An 18,620-nucleotide genomic window follows, 5' to 3' on the forward strand; every position below is an offset into this window, starting at 1 on the left:
TTCGTAGAAATTTCGTTTGTGTAATTCGATAAACATCCAACCAGTACAGGTTTTAAAAATATTTGGATGAGAATACATGCATCTTACTAGGAATTATAGAACATAATCGCTCAAAAGTGATCAACTTCACCCCATTTTACGGTAACCATGATTTTTCGAATTTAGTATGGTTCCATGAGTAGATATCGAGTAATGGAACATCGACTCATGGAGGGTTGACTGTATATCCATTCATAATAAATCTTTTGGAAATCTATCGACTGCAATCGATAGCTAGGATGCCAGTACTTGTTTTAAAAATATAAATTATTATTCTTTGAAACAGCATGCATTAATAATCAAGTTTTCTTCGAAAAAACTATCAAAGTTACCCCGTTTTACGGTACCGTAAAACGGGGTAACTTTGATAGTTTTTTCGAAGAAAACTTGAATATTTTTGCATGCTGTTTCAAAGATTTACTATTTATATTTTTAAAACAAGTACTGGCATCCTAGCTATCGATTACAGTCGATAAATTGGCAAAATATTCATTTTGAATGGATATATAATTTTTCATATAATCTAAAGTTTGTTTTCTGTTTTGGGGTAACTTTGATAATGGAGTATGATTCGAACAAAATTGAATGAATAACGAACATTTGTAGGGCATTGCATACCTCTAGGCGTTTAACGTTATATGGAAATTTCTGACTTAGATTACAAAAATGGTCCCAGTTTGTGAATATGCTCTTCGCTAAGAGATTTGAGACCGTATTCAAGTTCTATGATAACTAGGCTATCAAAGATAAGTGGCCAACTATTCAATACTCCATCAAATAGTAATCGTAGAACAGATTGTTTGTAAGCGTTTTGAAAATGCTAAAATTGTGTAAATTTTTTAAATTCATATAAAAAGCCTAAAATGTTCTTGATTAAAATGAAAACCGCTCTTACATGAAGTGTCATACTAATATTCTTTAGTTCTGCATTCGTTTTGCTTAACTGATTAACAGAAATTATGATATTTCATTTAGTATGCGGTTAGTTACGCACTATCAGTTACCCGCATTATCAAAGTTACCCCGTTTTACGGTACCAATAATCAGTGCACTCTCGTCTTGAGTTGTGGTATAAAATTCTAATGGAATCTAATCGAAAATCACGCCTAAAGATATGCAATATTTTTTTGAGGGGATGGTTTGTTCAAAGTAAACAATTGTCATGTTTAGAAAAGCTCCATTATGCTGTCACGCTTTGACAAATATGCAAATACTTTGCTAGGTTTAAACCAACAAATACCTATCGGTTTAAACATTTACAAAATTTGTTCGATGTAAAATATTTGTTTTTTTTTTCTCTGTATTAATCCAAGCCAAATATTTGCCATAGCCATACATATTTTACCCAAACTCTGCTGCCCTTCATCATGTTCTCGGTAAGTGCTCTTTCATATCGCTAAAAGGGCATGTAGTGCAATTGTATATGCACTATTTTAGTGCAGCTCGGTCGTTTTTTTCTATAATTATTTTTTATAACAAAGACGATTTTTGGAATCCTTCCTATTCCGTATACGAAGGATACGGAGCTAAAGTATTATGCGATTGTTTCAGACATTAGATGACCCATCTCGTATTTTCAATTTGAAATTAATTGCAGGGCTGTTACACAAACTTTAAAATCGTATCCGCGAAAATCGCGACTTCTGAAATCCCATCCGCGCCTGGAAGCACCAACCCGCGCCAAACAAAATTGATTGCAATTGTCATTGAAATCCTCAATTATGATGAAAACGAACACAATGCAGTCTGTCTACTCATTTGCTGAAATGAAATTCCCTTATATTCCCAGGTTTTAAAAACTTCTGATTCAATATTATTGACGTAATTAATGATTTTTTTTTCATTCTTGATAACTGATAATTTATTTTTAAAGATAGGAGTTGAACATTAATTATTATTATTTATCTTTATTAGGGAGATTTTCAGCCCTTGGCTTGAACATTAAGATACTTCTACAATTAATTTGAAAGCATTTTTCACTTAAAAAAAATATCTGTTTGTTCCAATTTCCACGAAAATCAAGAATGCTTATCAAAGAATCTGCTTTCAATAATCAAAGTCAGACATGAAGAAAATACTCTATTCGAACTTAAGAGAAAATAGCCTTTCCCTTAAAATAGAATTCAGATTTATGGATATCAGTGACGTACACAGAACGAAAATTTCTCTAGAGACAATTGTTATTTTTTCATTGATAATATCTAGGGGAAATTCCTTGAAGAAATTTATGTATGAATGATCGGAATAATAACTATAATAATTGCTGGTGTGGAAACTCGAAAGAAGTTGTGGAGAATCCATGGATATTTTGAAATTTTATTTAACAATATATTCGAGAAATGTTTGAACCTCAGCAATAATATTTTGATGCAATGCTGGAGAAATGCCGAGGGAAATTTCTGGAGAAACTTAATGAGTAGATATTTTTTTTTGTAAAAGTGTTTTAATGGCAATTCGCGAAGCCGCGAGATCCACGAAATTTGACAATCGACGCGAGATTTAGGAAATCCCGAAAAAAGCAGCGAAATTTGATAAAAATGGAGAATTTATATGACAATCGCAGTAAATTCTTTTGACTTAGTTATAAAAACGTTTAATTAATTTCGGAGTCAAAACAATGTCATTTTATTTTAACTTGAACGTCGTTCTAGCTTGATTGTTTCATTTTAAATTTTGAATTTCTACTCTACTAATAAAATTTTCATCATAATTTGTTAAATAATAATTGTGATTAATGAAAAACACGTTAGTCAAGATAAAAAGTCTTTGAATGCGCACATTATCTTTATCTTTCTTTATCTTTATTGGAGCAGGGAAAAGCCCGTTTGAGTAGAGCTTTCTTAAAAGCTCTTTCTCAAATGGACATAAAACCTCCTCTTCTTTTCATATCAACAGAATACAAATTCCCAATGATACAATTCTTAACGCTAAAGTACACTATACAACAATACAGATCTTAAAGCTAATCGTTTACATCTACTAACTTAATCATAATGTTACAACAAAATTTTACGGAACTGGTTTTTGTTGGAGACACGGGACAAATGAAAATCGAACGCATGAAAACATTGATTAAAAATGCGACACATACCACTTATAGGCTCATTATAGCCATAGTTTGTACGAAATATTGGAAGACGGAAGAACTGATGAGAACGAAGATCACGACGACGAGTATCAACATTTAACATTTCTAAAATAGTTGGACAATCTATATGAGATTGAAGAACATCGGAAATAAACGAAGCCTTGCAAACTTTACGACGATGTTCTAAAAGATCGAGATCGATCAATTTACAACGATCCACATAACTGGGCAAGTTATGCGGATCGGTCCAAGGAAGACGACGAAGAGCATAACGAACAAATTTATGCTGAACTGCTTCGATTAGTTGAGTGCCAGAATCGTAGTATGGAGCCCACACTACAACACCGTACTCCAGAACTGAGCGGACAAGAGAACAGTAGAGAGTTTTCATGCAGTATATGTCATCGAAGTGCTTGGCGGATCGAAAGATCAAACCCAAGCATTTTAGCGCTTTTGATGTAATATACGCTACATGATCTTTGAAGCAAAGCTTGGAATCTAGCAGAACCCCTAAGTCTTTGATAGTAGATTCTCGTTTAATAGGTATTCCATTAATGGAATATTCGTAGCTTATGATTGAGTGTTTTCGAGTGAAGGTAATCACTGAACATTTGTCTGCATTCAGACTCATGTTGTTTGTTTTACACCAGTTCGTAAACGTATCAAGTTCTAACTGAAGAAACCTGGCATCTTCATTGCATGTTATGACATAATGAAGCTTATAATCATCGGCGTAAGAAAGTTTGAAACATTTGAGGACAAGGTTAATATCATTTAAGTAGAGTAGGAACAAAAACGGGCCAATATGACTTCCTTGAGGAACTCCCGATGGTACAGCAAAGTGTTCAGAAATTATATTTCCTATTTTAACTGACATCGTCCGTCCTACTAAGTAGGATCTCATCCAACTTAAAAGAGGTTCGGCTAATCCTAGGCGCTCGAGTTTTGCTAACAAGACATCGTGATTTATCTTGTCAAAGGCTGCCGAAAAGTCAGTATAAATTGCATCAACTTGTTTACGAGCTTCGATGGTTTTGATAATGAAGGATGTGTAGCTGACTAAATTAGTGGTAGTGGATCGTTTTGGCAAAAAGCCATGCTGGGTTTCAGATACATAATTCAGGCAGTGATGTTTGAGAAAATCCAGTACAATCAACTCAAACAGTTTGGACGTTGCACACAAGGAAGCAATTCCTCTGTAATTCGAAACTTCCCCTTTAGCGCCTTTTTTGAAGACTGGGAAAATATACGAATTTTTCCATGCACTCGAAAAACAGCCAGAAGAGAGCGAACGGTTAAATATAGTTGACAATGGCTTCGAAAGGGATGAGCTGCAACTTTTAAGAACAACAGCTGGAATTCCATCAGGACCAGGGTTTGTTGAGCACTTCAACCTGTCACAAGCTAACTCAATTGTGAGCGACGAAATCCTTGGGTGAGGGCCAATAGCGGAACGTTGAGGTACCATAGCTGCGGCTTCTTGAACATGATGGGGTGTCAATGTTGTAGAAGTGAAAACTGATGAGAAATGTTGTCTGAATAAAGCAGTAATCGAAGAGAGACTTGAAGCCTTCTTTTCTCGAAGCGTCATAGTTGACGGTAATCCTGACTCCTTTTTTTGATCATCGATATACGACCAAAACTTCTTAGGGTTCAATTTGAGGTTGCGCTGGGTGCGGCGGATGTAACTGTGATATAGTCTATCATTCAGACGTTTGTATTCACTATTGCAGGTCAGATAATGTGTTTTGGTAAGAGCATTACGTTTTTTTGAGAATTTTTTCAGAGCTGACTTTTTAGTTGTTTTTAATCTTTTAAGAGCTTTGGTGGACCAAGGCGGGAAAGAAGGATCTTTATGAGAAGTTTTAGGCGTGAACGAATCTATCGCGTGAGTTACAGCGAAACTTACTACTTCGACGGTTGTATCCACGCTTAGACCTCGTAGCATGTCATCCCAATCAATTGAACTCAAAAACTGATTCATTTTGATAAAATCAGTTTTTCTGAAATTGTAGTGGATACCGCTAGAAATGGGTTTGAATTCATATGGGACTCTGTTTTTCAAATAAAGTTGTATAGGTGGATGATGTCGACAATCCTTAACGAGAGGAGCGGCCGCTTTTACAACAGTTATATCCTGAATATGTTCTAAGCTGGTAAAACAAAGGTCTAGAAGTCGATGGTTTGAATTATAAACTGAGCTTATTTGGACTAAACCTGCCGTACTGTAATCGTTTAGTAACTGACACTGACTGGTGTTTATTTTGGACTGCTGGTAGTTTGGATAGAGATAGTTTGAGGAACCAGTGGTCCAGCTTATGGAAGACATATTGAAATCTCCTAAGATCAAAATCTTATCAGTCAAGTTCATCTGCGATGTAATCCAATCTAGAGAATCTGAATGTTGAGAGGTCAGTAGAGGATCGTTGATTCTATCAGGAGGAATGTAGATTATACAGATGTACAAAGTATGATGAGAAACAGGAAGTGCCACCCACAACTGTTCTACGGCATGGCAGTTGGGTGGTTGCAGTAAACGACATTTGAGCGTTGAACGAACAGCAAGAAGCACGCCGCCACCGGTACTTTTGGAACTATTCAATGATGAGCGGTCGGTACGGAAGACTGAATATACATTACCAAAAATTGTAGAGGAAGGTGTAGTATTCTTGAGCCATGTTTCAGTAAACGCGTAAATGTCATAAGCAGCGTCAGAGCAGGCAAGAAGATATTCAGTAAGTGAAGTGTTAATTCCACCGAGGTTTTGATAGTAGCAAAGTAGGCCATTCAAACTAAAGTTACTCTGTAATTCGGAGCTTTGAACCCTGGCGAAGGTATTTGTTTCCGTTGCACTGGAGCTAGGTATTTCACCGGTTGAAGATTGTGCAATGAATTCGACTGAAGCGAGGGTGAACGTTGATTGAGTAAACGTGGATTTCGAAGAATTGAGCGTAGTTGTGTCTGACTTCCTACAGGTTTGCGGCTGTTGGATCGCCTGTCTAAAAAAGGGGTTATAGTAACTCCCTGTGGCCAAAATCCATTGGCAAGCACGACATTTTCAATTCCAACAGGAAACTTAATTTTAAACGACAAAAACGATAGCGGTCTCGTGTCACTATTTGCTCGAACCAGTTTCTGGCACACTATATGTGAAGGGTTACAATTCGTATGATGAGCAATGTAATTAATTATGTTGCTTTCTGTTTCATGTGGCAAAAATTTTGTGAGGTAATACCAGTTATCATTGCTATTGACTGAGATTATTGGTGCAGATTGAGCTATTGCTAGGGACGGTCTAGTGTAAGAATTACAATTGTTCTTAGTTTGAATACTAGCTAGAGAACATGATGATTGATAGCAAGGGATTGTCGGTCCGGATGAACTCACCATGGTAGGAGGGACAGTCAAGTCGACAGACTCTGATGGCCTAGACTGCGGTAGATGACGATCCTCTGGTGGAAGAACATTTTTGCAGACCGTGTTGGTTGTATTACAAGTTGCTGATGAAGCTGGAGCAGAGATCATTGGTGATTGGAGAATAAGTTGAGTGGTGCGTGGAGGCTTTGGTAATGCAGAGAAGTTGGTTTGCGTGCTTTGTTCGGTGGTGACGGAGGTTTTGTAAGCGGTAGCCGACGAAGGCGAAGTTTGTGTGGCAGTTGTAAAAACAGCTTGCGTAGCAGCGAGGGTAGCAGAGCAGGCGGTGGCGGGTCTTAGTGCAGCAACAGTGGAAGTGGCATAGTGGCTTGAATTGGCTGGTGGTGGAGCTAGTCTGGTAAATGGTGTAGTTGAGGCGGTAGTGGAGGCGGTAGGGGTGGCAGAAGTGGTGATAGATGTGACGGTGGCGGCGGAGGCATTTTCGGTTGATGTAATGCAATTGATGTCAGAACTGCAAGCTTCGACGGGTTCCGATGAGGAGGCAATATTCACAGCAGTGGCGTCTGCAATTGAAGGAACTATAATATTTGCTATATCGGACGTACTTATCGGAACATCAACTCTCATTCGCTTTCCAGAATTAGATGATACAAGGTGCGAAGACGATAGGCTGCTTGTACGATCCCGTTTGGCAGCAGAGTTATTATCAGCATCGATGAAAGAGCCGAAGACGTTCGAAAATTCGAGTTGAAGGTTGTTTAGGGCATCCTCAAAATTCCTGTACTGGGAGGCTTGAGCAGGTACCGAGTTTCTGTTGTTTATACTTGTGCGACGGATATTTTCGCTCAGAGCCCGACATAACGAGCGAGTCACGTCGATTTGTACTCCAACCAGACGTAAAACCGACGCAAGGCGATCCAGTATCAAATTGAGCACCGGATTGATCGATGACTGCTGAAGATCGAGTGGCGAATTTCGACATGCTGGACAGAACCATTCTGCGCCGGGGAAGTCACGTATCGCTTTGAACTGGTTGGATGATAAACCAACGCATTTCAAATGAAATCCTTTTCTGCAGTTTGCACAAGTTATTTTACTGCTTCTAGATGAACCAGTAATACAGTGGGAAGCAGAACATTTTTTCGACATCTTCTACGTCGAATCGATGGGCAAGTGAAAACAATGGGCTTTGTGGTTGTCTGAGCTGCAAACAGCAAACAATGGCTGTATCGATGACGGGTGAGTAGCTTGGATGATGTGATAAATTATATCACTACAGCTTAATTTGGCACAATTTTACTGAACCAACAACGGATTATAAAGAACAAAACGTTTAGATCAATATTAACGCACTGCTCTTATTTAAACGAGATAATTAACAGTAGAAAAAACGAATTTAATAGCAGCTTCAAATAGGTATAACACTGTGTGGTTGTGATCGTTTCTAGTCTGTTATTTGTTGTTTACATTAAGTGATATCTAAAGGTTTTTTTTATGTTGATAAACGTGTTTTTAACATTATGCTAGTTCAACACGATAAAATATTTCAACTGAAACATGCATTTTTTGTGCTAAAATCTACCAAAAAATATGGATCTGCGAAATTTTGGTTCATCGTCTGAGCCACCCGCAAAATTTCAAGAATTTTGCCGTTAATTCCCATTGTCCATAGCAGTGAGAACACCAGGTCAATTTTATTAAGTAATTCTTGTAAGAAAATTAAAAGATTCAATCTAATAATGCCTGATGAATTTTTGGAGTAGTTCCTGAGAGTAATCGTAGATGAATTTCAAAAATATTCCTTATGATAATGCCTGGAATAAATAAAACAATCGGCGTAGGAATTATTATCGGGTTTCTAGAAAAAAAAAGATGATCAACTTTTTTCAAAAACTGAGAGAAACCAATCTCCTAGAAGTAACAACTGGAAAAATTGGTGAAAGAATCAGTGAAAAAAAAATATCTGGAGGAGATCCTGTAATAATCGCTAAGATTTATTCAGAATAATATCTGTGAAAATCACTGGAGGTAGTACGTTGGAGTATTCTAGAGGTTTCTGAACCAAATTCTTAAGAAACTCCTCTAAGCAACCCTTGAAAGTATTCCAGAAGGAATAATGGATGAAATCAATAGAATTTCTAAAGCATTTCTGATCAAAAAAAATATCATTAGTCATTTGTGGAATAGTATCGTAATAGTTTCTGAAGGCTTCTCTGGTGCCTCAAGAATTTTGCACCAGGATTCACTGCAAGCCGATTAGGGCAAATAAGTGACATTTGATAAAAATAGAGACTTTAGAGACCTAACATAAAAAACACTTCTCAGAGACATGCATTGAAAAATTTACCTGCGAAAAGTACTATTTTTCGTATCTTATGTAATTTTTGCTCTTTCCCTACAAAGTTTATTATTTTTGTAGAATAGATAAAAAACAATTTTGTAAAATTAGCTTCATTGTCTAAGCATGTTTTATGCCATAAGTAATAAAAATTGTAATACCGAACATCGCAAGTAGCCACCAGCTACCCAAGTAACACCAAGCATTTAACATTGCACGTATTCTACTACATATCAATAATACTGATGCGACATTGCTTTTATTCAACAAATTACAAGAGCTGTCAAGCAAAAGAGCATTAACGCTACATTACAAATGTATCAATGCACTAATATTACTTTATGAATTGCTTGATTGCTTTATAAACATTCTTGCATTAGTTCGACTATACTAGGGCCTTTTTCCACTTTTAAACTACTTTACGGCAATGCAACTGCTTTATATAAGAAATGATATAATGCTCCATGGTTACTTGGGTAGTGACCAATACATTAAATTTTCAGCTTAAACGGATGTTTAGTTCTCCAGATTTGTGCCCTTGAAAATTTGAGGTTTGGCTTCGATTCAGCTTCACCCTTACAAAACAAATAATTTGTATATAAACTTAGCGGAATGTTAAGGCCCAAGTAAAAATGGAGCAAATGTTAAAACTGAAAAAAAAAACAGTTTTCCGCTCTAAAATCGACGAATCGGTAAAATTAAAACATACAGCTTTTCAAATTAAAAAAACCAAACAGCGGTGTATTGATATTCGAATTATTTCAAATTATTGGTGGAAAACAAATAAATACCTGCAAACACTTATTAGTAAAATTGGGGACCGAGTGACTATACTACATATAAAGAACAGTTTATATTTTTAATTACTTTTAGGCAGTCCTAAGTAACATTAGTAGCTGAGTAGCAGCTTAGTCAACTGAAATGAGTATACTCTAGCTGAATAAGCTGTATGAAAATGTTACTTGGGTGCACAATTCTACGTTTCAAAACAAATTTGTTGGCGTTATTTTTGTGACATGATTTGAGAAATCCGCGATTTTCGCGACAGAATTTCATTCACTCGCGATTTTCGCGCCTGGCGCACCAAATCCGCTACAAATCCGCGAAAATCGCGAAATCCGCGAGAATCGCGAAATTCGCGACTGTTGTAACAGCCCTGTAATTGGAATACAATCTAAACACATCTTTTCACTCCATTGATATTGTTTCCGATATAATGTATTGATAGAAAGCTGCCAATGATTGATAGCACATAGTTAGGGGTAACTGGGTAGACATGATTCCCCTTTCTTAACATAACATAACAGGGCTATCAAAACATGATTAGATTTCCACAAAGCGTTTTGCATGATAATATATTACGAAACAATTCAAAAACGATATTAAGGTATTCATTTGAACAAATGCATTGCAGAAAGGATTATTGAATGCAGCAAAAGACAATACAATTTTTGTTTTACTATAAGGGTAGATGTTCCAATAGTGGAGGTACTAAGCACTATTGAACTTCATTTAACCGCCTACATTCAAGAAGCGCAATTAATGTACATGTTAATGTTGTAACGGGAAGTTACGACCATTGACTTAATTAGACAAATGATTTCATCGCAGTAATCCACGGCATGTCAGTGAAAAATAGTACCTCCACTATTGGTACACTGTTCCTTTAGTTGCGGTATATTTTTAATTTGTGTTCCTATAATTGCGGTATCCGTGGTTTTCTTATGGGATCCTCCACTATAGGAACACTTTACCGCAACTATTGGTACAAGTAAGAAAAGTTTTAGCAATTTTAGTGATATTTCATCAGTTTTAAAGCAATTTGAACGCTCTTTTCAACTATTCCGTGTATCAACAAGCCAATACGTCGATTGGCAGTGTCAGGTCTGTGGTTAATGTAATAAATTACCCTATGTAATGAAAAAAAACGCGTCTGTTTCATAATTTGAAAATTTTCAGAAGTAATCTAAAAAATTGCATGTTTTTTATTTCAGGAAAACTTGAGCCTTCTTTTCGCAATATGTAATAAAGTTCAATGAAGCACTACATTCAATCATTGAAAAAGTAATTTGTATAAGAAATTAGAACTTCCCAAACACAATTTTATTCTATCACAAATGTAATGCATCTATATTATTGAAGCAATTGAGTGTCACCTGTCTTTTTCTTTTAAAATCAACCAATTTGCGCTTAATTTAAGATATTTGGAAACTTTCACGTTCAAAAACGATTTTTGTAAAATTTCATTTGAGTTAGTGTGATATGATATGAAGCCACCACCCGTACAACACTTGCCATATCAAATGGTTCTTCTTAATAGCAAAGTCAATGAGCTGGACTATAAAACACTCTCAAAATAGTTGTATAAAGGGCAAAAACGGAGTATGGACCCATAAGCATTTGGACCTATGCGCAATCCACGTCAGAGATAGAGAATCTCCGTTCAACTGATAGATCATAGGGATGGTACACAAATTATGTCACGCTAAATTTAAACTTTTCTGACCCCCCTTTGTCACGATTTTTGTATGAGTCCTCCAAAATTGTTGTAAGGCTTGTCACCCTTGGCTTGACCATTACCCCCCCCCCCCCCCCCCCCCCGTGACGTAATTTGTGCATGGCCCCATATTATACGGCTCATCAACTCGCGATACATATTATGTAACATTTCATTTGAGTTAGTACAAACAACTATGTATCCTCAAAACACTATTCGTTGCACAATCTGATCCATTCATTGCTTTAGGCTTTTTTCATTTCACATAACTATTGTTGATGCATAACACTAACTTGCTTACAATACAATCGTTTCAGATTCCGAGAATGTTGAAAAAAGTGATCAAAAAGTTTTTCACCTTAGACATATGATTTTTATAATATAGAATGAACGGAAGTGTTTTTTTTTTCATAAAATATTGGCTATTTTATGATAGTGTCAGTTTGTAGAATTGAATTACTTTCTATTGAAGGGATTTTCTGCTGTAGGTTCATCCCCAAGTGTCAGTTTGTTGATTAACCACCTAAAAATGAGAATCATTTATTGTTCGGGTAAATTGTAGGCATTATTGTAAGAAACAACTTTGCTGAAAATACCGAATGCATATTTTTTTATCTTTATACCTATACATTTTTGAAGTTTTGCGTGGAACACCCTTAAAAATCAGTTTTTTTCCTAATATAACTATTTTGATGATTTTGTAACAGTTTCAATTGTTCTGTGTTGGTGTCAGTTCTGCAAATTATTTTGTACGGACTCCCTGAAATGTCTAATAAGGTACACCGGAGCAAGTTAAAACGGGTGCCGGAAAGTATCGGTCACCTACTACAAATATGCAGCTGACATTTGAGAAGTAAACGACGGCAAACCCTGAGCTCTAATTAAACAAAATTACAAAGTGTAAGACAGATTTTACGCAAAATCTTAGTCAGGATTCTCATAAAAATCTGAACAAAATTTGCACGGAAAACTTAGGAATGTTAAGCTATGATTTCAACGGAATCATTCGCATAATTTTGCATAATCTTGAGCGCAATTTACACAGTATCCTGGAGAAAAGATTTTTACAGAATCCTGAGCAAAATGCTCGACCACGATCTACTCAAAAAAAAAAAACTTCATTCGTTGACTAGGGTAAGTGTACCAGTTATGGCCATAGTGGTTCCCTATTTGGCCATATGTGACATTTTATTACCTTTCACATTTTAGATCTTTTTAAATGCTTTAACATTAAGATATATCTAAAATCTAACAACTACAATACATAAATATTTTCAAAAATTGAAGACATTAAAGTTATCACGTATGGCGAAATAGGGAACCATTATGTCCATAACTGGTACACTTGCCCTAGCTTTCGTTCGCTTTCATGGGTATTTTGGAATAACTTGTGCTCTGGCAAAATTTGGCCAAGAACACAATATGGTTTCTGGGATTTGTTCCGAGCACAAAAAAGCTGGATAGGCGTGCCATATGGAGTCTCAATAAAACATGTAATTACAAAGATATGGACAAAAAACATATGTATGCGTTTCAGGTTGATCCCAAACTTTTGCACGGAAGTTTATGTTGTCGCCTTGTCGCTTAAGTCCAACTATTTGCAGTAATTTCTATAATCTAATCGACACCTCAACTTTCGCAGCTACGCCTCCTGCTCGGGAGCCAAATCGCCCGGCCTTGCGGCGGATATGCACTTCAAGAACAACGTGGTGGCCTTCATCGGACCTGCATGTGCCTTTGCGTTGGAACCGGTGGCCCGACTGGCCGACTACTGGAATACACCCATCATCACTGGAATGGGCGACCAGGTAAGCTGTTTTATTGTTGCTGTTACTGCCAGCCCTGGCAACCACGGAAAGAGGGCCGGTTGTGTTGACCACACTTGATTGCATTTGCTCACGGCAAATGTGACGATAGCGAAGTGTTGTTGCGAGACGACGCACAGTGGTGCCGCCCATAGGCCAAAAATCTAAAAAGAAAGTTGTTCTTTAATACCGTAAAATCGGGTGTAATTGATCAGAAGGGTGAAATTGATCATCGTATCACACGATTTTATTTATGCTTAATGGAGTACAAATATCAATGTAAGCTGCAGTAAATGAACGTTGTGTGTCGTAACTATTGTCGCATTGTGTGTTGTGAAGTTTTTTGCGTTAAAGAATGTTTATTACTATGAAAATAATGTAAAATTTCAAAATCATGCACATTGCAGTATTGACAAACACCTATCAACTTCTATTTCTAAGCATGGATTTGAATAAAACGCATACTGACTTTCGTACCGAAAAGTGTTCGGCTTATAGGTATGCGGCTGTAGAGCGTAAGAACTCAGCATCCATAAAACAATTCGCTCTCACTTGCGATCGGGAGATACAAACGTGAGCGTGGTGGGGGTTTGGCATCTAAGTCCGAAAGAGACATGGATTTGCGAAAAGAGATGTGTTCATAGTTAGTACTCGGATTCAGTTTGGCTTTCTATTCCGCAGAATCATAAGGTGTTCTGTAGCTTAGTTGGTTAAAGCGCCGGTCTAGCGTACACGGAGTCGTGAGTTCGAGTCTCACTGGAACGCGTATTTTTTCGCAAATTCATGTCTCAATTTGTCAAACAAACACACTGTGTCTTCTGATTTCAAGTTCCCAAAACTATGGATTTGAACATGGTATAAACCTGAAAGTTTGTGAGAATGCTTGAGATATATCCCCAAACCAGATTTCACCACCAAAACTCGTACCAATTGGCTCATATGGTTGAAATAATTGAATTTCTGTTAGATATCATTGAATTCCTTAGGAAGTTGCATACATTTGGGCGTTTCCGCGTAATTCTTGAAATTTGACTATTCGTTATTTATATAAATATTGTATTGATAAGAATTTGACAAGCATATTCGGATTCAGGGAGCTCAAATTTATCATGTAGAGTTGTTTTGAAAACTAACAATAATGGCATTGACAAGTGATCAATTTCACCCCGAAAAGAGATCCCCTGATTTTTTATTTTAGAGATATTTGTTAACACTAAAATGACATTTGTTAGAAAATTTCGGTATATGAGTCGATGAGGTTCACCTTCGTACTTGTTTTCCTGCATTTAGTTGTTTGGCGTTGTTAACATTATAGAAAACAGACTAGAAAAACCGTGAAAAATGAGCAATTTCACTCGAAATTACGGTACTCCAACAATGCACAGTAAATTTCACACAAACCTTGTAAGTTACTCAAGAAGATCCTTAACTGATTCCTTGCAAAACAATAATGTATTTTATACTAGTTATGTAATGGCTTCCTGAAGATAGATTTGTAGGATATTTGTTTGTATTGTGTCGAAGTATGGTATTCGTTAGATCCTCAGTAAATTCCGCATCAATATTGCATGAAATCCAGTCAAATTGAAAATCGAGTTATTCAGTATTTCAAAGGATTCTCAATTAAGAGATTTTTTTCGACAATTCTTAGGGACTGATTTGGAACAAGTGAGAACTATAATTAAAAAAAAAAAAAAAAAAAATATGTAGCCCCTGGCGATGATGGAATTTTTTACACCCAGAAAGTAAGTTATCATTCTTGGTTGATATATTGACCAATGTTTTCAGTTGGATTATTTTCCTGACAAATGAAAAATATGCCAAGATTTTACTAATTTTAAAACTGGAAAAAATCCTGTTACTTCTTAGAAAAGTTATTTTGAACAGTATGATGATCCACATTAACGAAAATTCATTTTTTGTCAATGGATAGTTGGAATTTTGACAAGGATACTCAATAACTCATCAACTTTAACTTGTAATGAATTCATGTCGTTCCAACAAATCTGAAGACTATTCAACTGGTCTTGCTCTTCTATACATATAGAAAACATTTGACACGGTTTGGTATGAAGGTTAGATTGTGAAATTAGAAAAACTTTAGTTTTCCAAAATACATTGTAAAAATAATCCAAATATATCTATCAAATCGTACACTACAGGTTAATTATCAGAATTCTTAGTCGGCCATATTTCCTGTAGGAGCTGTAGGCAGCAATGTGGGACCAATATTGTGCAATAATTTCACATCGGACTTTCTGAGTTAGCTCAGAGTTGTCATCTAATCGATTTAAGACCTCTTCGTAGAACAAATGGAACCACTGTGCGTTGGGCGAAAGTCGAAAGAAGGCGCAATTTAAACAGTCCTTTGCATAGGCGTTCTCGGGTTTTTCTAAATGGGGAGCATTTCTTAGATTTTGGAAATAATTTCAATGTTCTGAGAAAATCTCCTAAGCGGAATCAATTCCAACCTTTGTTTGCTCAGACACGCAAACCCCTCTTCTGTCCTTGTCCACCAATAGGCTTCCGTCCACTTGTCCAGCCATGTAGGGCACAAAACCTGATGGGAGCAATCTAAAAACAAATTTATTTAATGTCCCGGTACGGATCAGCGCACTTCCCCTGCGCGTAATTTCATTTGAAAGCGTCGACCATCTGACATCATGCGAAGTGCGAGAGCAAGAAAGGATGCTGCATGCTGTTGGTCGGAAATATTGCATGGTGTGTCTGAAACCGCTATTAACGAAAATAATCATCAGTTTTGCACCATCCGAAAGATATGGTATACTAGCATCCTCTCAGCGAATTTGAAAATGTATTATGAGGAAATGAAAATGATAGTAATTCCAACATGTATGGACATTTTCAAGGTACTTACTTAGTTATTAACTCATTCTTTTTGTATTGTTGCTTATTCTTTTGAAAATATTATTATTTGGAATTGTTTTTTTAAGACAATTTACACCGTCTTCAGCCAAGACTGAACATAACTAACATTACACAATGGACACATGGAACAACCAGTGGATTAATGAAGATTTTTTCGTTTGACGAAGAGTTTTCTACGACTGGGGCGGGAATTGACCCACACTCCGTAACACAATATGCCTAAGGTGTGGCCCACTTAGAATGGGAACAAACAACTTTGGTTCTTACTACAACCCTAGTGGTCCAATTTAAAAGCTGAATCGTCCATGTGTGGTCAAAAACAATAATAATGGCAATGATTTTTTTCGCAGCTTGATTCTAACGCACTTCTGAGGAATTCAACATGGAAGGAGAGATAAGGGAAATAATTGCGCACAAATCAGTGCGCATCGTACCTTCGTGCTGTGCGTACACAAACTCTCTCTGCTCTTGGAAGTTCAGTACAGTGCTTTTCAGTGCTAAAATTAAAAACGATACTTTTCAGTGCTACTAAAACAGTACTTTTCAGTACTATTTTTTCTACTATTGATCCCTTTACGATCCTTGTTTGGACCCGTGCCTTCGATTTTTCGATGGACCCGTTTGCGAAAGCTAGCGGTGGTAATCCTTCTTGGACACCATCTTGGGAAAAAAACTCTCGAAGGTCACGTCTTCTTTCGTTTTTTCATTAAACAAAAGGAAGGGTGAATCTCTGAATTCACTACTTCCTTCCAAAAAAAGTGGGTTTTAAAACTGTCACTACACGTGGCAAGAATGGAAGAAAGGACGTTTCCCCGGAATGTGAACTTTCTTCCAAGGGTGAAATGAATAATTGTATCGAAATGAGCAATCAGTTCGATGCTCAAGACAAATTTTCCGAACACCAAATCGAAGCAGCGTCTAGCCCAGGCTCTTTGATTCAAGTGAGGAAGCAAAGAGTGCCGCCTATCGTGGTCAGTTGTTCCGAATTTGGGGGATTTAGGCAGGAGCTCTTGAACTCCATTAGGGGAATCAAGGTTTCCTTCCAAATCGCAAAGAAAGGCGACTGCCGCGTTTTGCCGAAAACTCTTAAGGATCGTGAACTTCGTCTCAAACATCTTGAAGAGAAGAAGCACAAATTTTTCACTTATGACGACAAAACTGAACGTTTGTTCAAAGTCGTCTTGAAAGGTCTCTCAAGTGACTATAAGTCACCTGAAGCGATCAAAAATGGAATAAATGATTTACTTGGATTTTTCCCAGTCCAAGTAATCATTATGAAAAAGAGAACCCAATCTGGCATTGTTCGGAAAGGGCTTTCTCAAGAATATTATTTAGTTCACTTTAACAAAAAAGAACTAAATAATATTAAAGCTTTAGTAAAAGCAAAACTTTTGTTCGATGTCCGTGTGACATGGGAACATTTCCAGAAACCTGGAGGAAATTACCAGAACCCCACTCAGTGCCGACGGTGCCAAAAGTGGGGCCATGGTACAATTTTTTTTCGCAAGGATGCTAAATACATGATTTGTGGAGGTTCTTCTCACGTCAAGGACGTCTGTCCACTGAAGGAAGATACCACCAAGTTTATATGCTCGAATTGCGGGGCCAATCATAAGTCAAATTTTCGGAATTGCCATTCACGCAAAAGAGTCATTGAGGCTCGTGCCAGGCAGATGAAAGATAATATCCGTTACGATAACGGTCGTTTCCGGAATTTCCCTGATAGAGTATCGAACAATACTCATTTTTTAGTTGACGACAGCTTGAATAGGAATCATACCCATCAGGAAGATCATAATCATGCTCATTCACAAGTTAATTTTAATCCGTCGGGTAGCCGTTCGAATCTTTCAATTTCGAATATATCTACCCACGGAAAATCCTATATCGTAGCAGGTAATTTGATCTCCTCCCCTGTTCGTACTGTGAGTACCCATTCAACCTGTTTCAAACCAAATGGAAAAAACCCTACCACCACAGGTAACTCCTACTCCGCTTCTTCGTCTACCGAAAATTGTAATGTAATCAGATAATGTACCCACTTCAAGTAAAATGTCTGCCTCTGATTTTAATTTTCTAACTGAACAATTGAATCTAATGATTGATGCAATGTTCAAAGCCACCACTATGACTGAAGCAGTTCAAGTAGGTGTAAAATTAACAAATCAAATTGTTATTGGATTACGTTTTTCTAATGGATCCAAAAAATAATTTAAATATTTTGAATTGGAATGCTCGTTCTCTGAATGGTAAAAAGGACTAGCTGTTTAATTTTCTTACAGCTAATAACGTACATATAGCAGTTATTACTGAAACGTATTTAAAACCTGGATCAAAACTCAAAAGAGATCCTAACTTTTTTGTTTATCGTAATGATCGACTTGATGGGGCATGTGGGGGAGTTGCAATCATCATTCATAGGCGTATAAAACATCAACTGTTTTCGTCATTTGAAACTAAAGTTTTTGAAACTTTAGGTGTTTCTGTTGAAACACAGTTTGGTAAATATACTTTCATAGCTGCCTATTTGCCTTTTCAATGCTCTGGACAGCAAGTTAATTTGCTCCAAACTGACTTGCGAAAATTGAC

At 36.8% G+C, this 18,620-nt stretch overlaps 1 protein-coding gene across 2 annotated transcripts in view; it reads left to right on the top strand.

The window, feature by feature from the left end:
- Positions 1-18,620, top strand: part of LOC5574680 (atrial natriuretic peptide receptor 1) — a 72,962-nt gene that overhangs the window by 17,340 nt on the left and 37,002 nt on the right. For both annotated transcript variants that reach the window (XM_021845945.1, XM_021845946.1), the window contains exon 3: positions 12,980-13,145. In XM_021845945.1, the coding sequence (XP_021701637.1) occupies positions 12,980-13,145 (166 nt within the window). The remainder of the gene's footprint in view (positions 1-12,979; positions 13,146-18,620) is intronic.

This window comes from Aedes aegypti, chromosome 2 (assembly GCF_002204515.2).
Source record: "Aedes aegypti strain LVP_AGWG chromosome 2, AaegL5.0 Primary Assembly, whole genome shotgun sequence".
Classification (NCBI taxonomy): domain Eukaryota; kingdom Metazoa; phylum Arthropoda; class Insecta; order Diptera; family Culicidae; genus Aedes; species Aedes aegypti.